The 5065-nt window shown below is 33.1% G+C and overlaps 1 protein-coding gene across 1 annotated transcript in view; it reads right to left on the bottom strand.

The window, feature by feature from the left end:
• Positions 1-3681: 3681 nt before the first annotated feature.
• The window catches only part of qrfprb (pyroglutamylated RFamide peptide receptor b), a 12583-nt gene continuing 11199 nt past the window's right edge, over positions 3682-5065 (bottom strand). The window contains exon 7 of the mRNA XM_016514934.1: positions 3682-4136. Coding sequence (XP_016370420.1) covers positions 3772-4136 — 365 coding nt within the window. The 3' untranslated portion in view covers positions 3682-3771. The remainder of the gene's footprint in view (positions 4137-5065) is intronic.

The raw sequence follows: 5065 nt of genomic DNA, 5'->3' as shown, positions 1-5065 counted from the left end.
TATATATATATATATATATATATATATTAGTATGTTTCATTTTAATATTTCAGTATTTATACGTAATGATTGTTGCACTGCCTTTGATTTATACTAGTCTAATTTTAATAATTATATCGGTGTACAAAATTACAGTAATGAGCATCTAATAAGAAATGCGTTGGCTGCAAAATGTGAAAATCTTAATAGAAAAATAATTTATTACAAATTTTCCTAATGTGAGAAAACAAATGTTATTTTCCTAGATGTACCCTGCAATTTTGTTATTTTTAGCAGTGCAAACTGAGATTTTCCATATTTTTAAAATTTGTTATTTTTACATTTATTTTTCTTTTATCACATTTTTATTTATTTATATTATTTAAATGTATTTTTACATTTTTATTTTGTTTGTTTTTCCCCAAAATAACCCAACTGGATGTCAGCTGTCATCTGCAAGCTTGACTCATTCCTCTGTCTCGGTGTCATTCTGCAGGTGTCTCTGAGTGCATTATAATGGGAATCCCCATGAACATCGGCACTGGTCTCTTTAAACTCTTACACAGCGCCACGAAGGAGCCCAATCCCCCGCGCAGGCCTTTGCTCTTCGACAAACTAAATATCCACATCCCTCTGGCCTTATAAACCGCCGGCTGTGATGTGGAGCGTAGTGAGCGTTTGCTGCAGATCTCCAGCTCTTCTGCACCTCTTAGGTTTTTTACAGTTCAAATCAATCATTTTGTGCCTTTAGGGTTTCTCGGCCTTGCCAAAACAGTGTTTCTCATTTGAAACGGTGGGAATGATGTTCTGATGAATGAATCTGCAGCAAGACTGAAATCACTGATTATTGATAGTATCTTGATGATAATAGGCCTTTATGTTGGGATTCCTGCGAACATTCGACCCTGTTATTTTCTCATTTGAGATTATATTTTTTACTTGTTAAAGGCCAAGTGATTAAGTTTAATTGCAGCACTTGAATTTATAGATTAGTAATCAAATCTAATTTATGCATGTGTAGTTTTGGTTTCGTTTTCTTTGCGCTGCTGCTGTGTTTCCTCAAACAGGCATGACTGACGTCCATGTTCAATGTAAATATGTATCAGGTGTGAATAAAATGTACATTACGATAACACCAGCAGCACATTGCTTCACGTTATTTATTTTTGGTGCATTATTAAAACTGTCAGACGCCGTGAATGCGTTTGAGACCCTGCACATTGCATGCTTTTACACATCAAGCCGCTGAGATTCATCAAAAACAGACAAATGTGACGCTCCATCGTGTGATTTTCTGAAGTCAATGCGTGTTCCTGTCCATCAGAGCATGCAAGTGCCCTTAAAACACACCTGTAATGCAGCGTGAATCTGTTACAGACCACAAAAACACAGTCACCACCTTTAACAAGCACATTTTCACCCTGTTGAGTTCATTGTCATTTGCATGAATCATTTAACAGTCCCAGCTGTTCATCACAAATGGTTTCGCTCTAAAATAATGTTCAAACATTTCTATATAAAGTCCACACGAGGAAATCAGTTTGCCTCTAAAGAGCAGAGCTGCCAGTGGAGTATTGAGCGTCCTTCTCTATTAGTTATTCAAGACTTTAAAACCAACACTTTACTTGAAGCCTCCATATATAATGCATTATAAAGGTATTTTGAATGCATTGATTATGCTTTCTAATGTACCTTATTATGCATTGTATGATAACATGAGTAATTGTGAAAAAAGTTATAATACTCATATATTCAGTGTTACACCTTTAGAAAGTATAATGCAATAAAACGCACAACAAACAACCTCAAATGCAACAAGGAATCTGCAAATATTATAATGCATTTTCACATTGGTTACAGTTGTTTATGCATTATATTGTATCTCTTTTTTTTAGTTTAACTTGATGTACTAAAGTAACAATCTAAAATTTAAATAAAAAATGAATCAAAACTATAGACATTAAAAGAGATAAAAATAGCAAAAATGTAAATAATGTAAAATAAATAACTCAAAAAATAAAAAGTGTTCTTTTAGTATTATTGATATTTTTATTATTCAGTTTTATGGCTTTAATGTTTCATATTTTGAATTAAGTAAATACACATGTAATTCAAAATATTCAATAAATAATTTAAAAAAAAATCTAAAATGAATCAAAACTAGAAATTAAAAAAAGATAAAAATAGCAAAAATGTAATTTTACTAAACCTTTAAAAAAAATAAAAATAAGTGTACTTTTTAGTATTACTGAGATTTATATTGCATTATTAAAACTGTCAGACGCCGTGAATGCGTTTGAGACCCTGCACATTGCATGCTTTTACACATCAAGCCGCTGAGATTCATCAAAAACAGACAAATGTGACGCTCCATCGTGTGATTTTCTGAAGTCAATGCGTGTTCCTGTCCATCAGAGCATGCAAGTGCCCTTAAAACACACCTGTAATGCAGCGTGAATCTGTTACAGACCACAAAAACACAGTCACCACCTTTAACAAGCACATTTTCACCCTGTTGAGTTCATTGTCATTTGCATGAATCATTTAACAGTCCCAGCTGTTCATCACAAATGGTTTCGCTCTAAAATAATGTTCAAACATTTCTATATAAAGTCCACACGAGGAAATCAGTTTGCCTCTAAAGAGCAGAGCTGCCAGTGGAGTATTGAGCGTCCTTCTCTATTAGTTATTCAAGACTTTAAAACCAACACTTTACTTGAAGCCTCCATATATAATGCATTATAAAGGTATTTTGAATGCATTGATTATGCTTTCTAATGTACCTTATTATGCATTGTATGATAACATGAGTAATTGTGAAAAAAGTTATAATACTCATATATTCATTGTTACACCTTTAGAAAGTATAATGTAATAAAACGCACAACAAACAACCTCAAATGTAGCAAGGAATCTGCAAATATTATAATGCATTTTCACATTGGTTACAGTTGTTTATGCATTATATTGTATCTTTTTTTTAGTTTAACTTGATGTACTAAAGTAAATCTAAAATTAAATTTTTTTTTTAATCAAAACTATAGACATTAAAAAAGATAAAAATAGCAAAAATGTAAATAATGTAAAATAACTCAAAAAATAAAAATAAGTGTACTTATACTTTTAGTATTGATATTTTTATTATTCAGTTTTATAGCTTTAATGTTTAATATTTTGAATTAAGTAAATACAAATGCAATTCAAAATATTCAATAAATAATTAATTAAATTTAATTAATTTAAAATTAATCAAAACTATAGAAATTAAAAAAAGAAAAAAAAATAGCAAAAATGTCATTTTACTAAACCTTTAAAAAATATATAAGTGTACTTTTTAGTATTACTGAGATTTATATTCAGTTTTATAGCTTTAATGTTTAATATTTTGAATTAAGTAAATACAAATGTAATTCAAAATAAAAAAATCTCAAATAACTCTTTTTCGTCCCGCAGAGAAAGCACTGAAATATAATTTTTCCTCCCATGTATTTATTTATTTTTCATCTCCATGTCCCTTTAGGCTCAGTGCTTGCTTTAGTGTGAGCTGTTGTTTTATGGAGCGACATATTTTGCAGACTTTACCCTTTTGTGAAAAACAACAGCATCTGTGTTTGAAATGACATGACTGAGTAAACAATGACAGGATGATGATCTTTGCTCTCCTTTAGTGAGGTCAGTCTGTTGTGTTTCCATTGTGCTGCTCATGAACCTCCAGCACGTCTCCCATCATGCATTTGTTATCCTGAACTCATGAGGCTGCTTTTGCTGTCATCAGATCCGCCTGTGCTGAGTTTATTTGACGCAGGAGCTGCTGGAGGGAAGCTGAGACGAAGCGGTTTTGACGTTCTGCTTGGCGAACGCCGTGGATATCTCCAGGTCTCCTTGTGAAGACGTCAGCGCTGGGTTCTGCTGCGGGTTGGCGTGGTTCCTGCTGAAGGCCTCTGTTTTGAGGTGTTTGGAGAAGTGCACGCTGAGGTCGGGCCGCTGGACGGGACGCCGCAGGTACGCAGAAAGAGTGGCCACGCAGTTCTTCTTGAAGTTCTCGTTCATGAAGGCGTAGACGATGGGGTTGTTGAAGGAGTTGGAGAAGCCGATGGCCTGCACCACAGCGATGATCATGTTCACCGTGACCTCGTCGTAGTTCTTCTCCAGCTCGTCTGAATCAATAACAGACAGATATTTTGATACATTAAGGTTTATTCCTTATTATAAAAATGGATAGTTCCGGTCCTTGATTCTGATTGGCTGAGCCATGTTCGAAGCACCTTTGTTTACGTTTATCTGTTTATCTGTTGCTCGGCAACCACTTTGTTGGAACTTTTGTTTCTGAGGAGCTACATTGTTTGGTGGAAGAATACTGTTTTTATTAATATCATTACACTTTATTTGCTCTGTTTTATTTTGTGAAGCCTTACTACGTGTATGGAATAACCGTTTTATAAAAGCAATAAGCCCCGTGAAGCCGTGGTTTACAGTGAATTTATAACAGCTAAGGGGGTTAGCTCCGCTTAGCGTCGTGCCTAACAACGCCCCACGGCTTCGTCGTAGTATACGCTGTAGTATAAGTGCTACTAAATAAAATATTATTTTTAATAATTATAATAAGCAGTGTTATTAATCATCATCGTTGTTGTTGTTATTATTATTACTTTGTGTCCAAATTGTGCAGTCCTACATAATTATTACTATTGCAAAAAAATATTATTATTATTATTATTTACATTTACATTGTCATTTAGCAGATGCTTTCATCCAAAGTGATCAAAATCAACAAAAGAGCAATGATATGCAAGTGCTATGACAAGTCTCAGTTAGTTTAACGCAGTACACGTAGCAAGTTTATTTTTATTATATAATAAATTTAAAAGAAAACAAATAGAATAGAAAAAGAATAGAGCAAGCTAGTGTTAGAGGCCTTTTGCTTAATAACCATAATGATATATAATTACAATATTTTGGTTGAATTGTGCAGCCCTACATTATGAATTTTTACTATTACAACATAAAAGACAAATATATTTTTATATATATATATACAGTGGGTACGGAAAGTATTCAGACCCCCTTAAATTTTTCACTCTTTGTT

The sequence above is a fragment of the Sinocyclocheilus rhinocerous genome, unplaced genomic scaffold (assembly GCF_001515625.1).
Source record: "Sinocyclocheilus rhinocerous isolate Xijiao unplaced genomic scaffold, SAMN03320098_v1.1 scaffold477, whole genome shotgun sequence".
NCBI classification, from domain to species: Eukaryota; Metazoa; Chordata; class Actinopteri; order Cypriniformes; family Cyprinidae; genus Sinocyclocheilus; species Sinocyclocheilus rhinocerous.
This window is presented reverse-complemented; position numbering and strand designations above follow the sequence as displayed.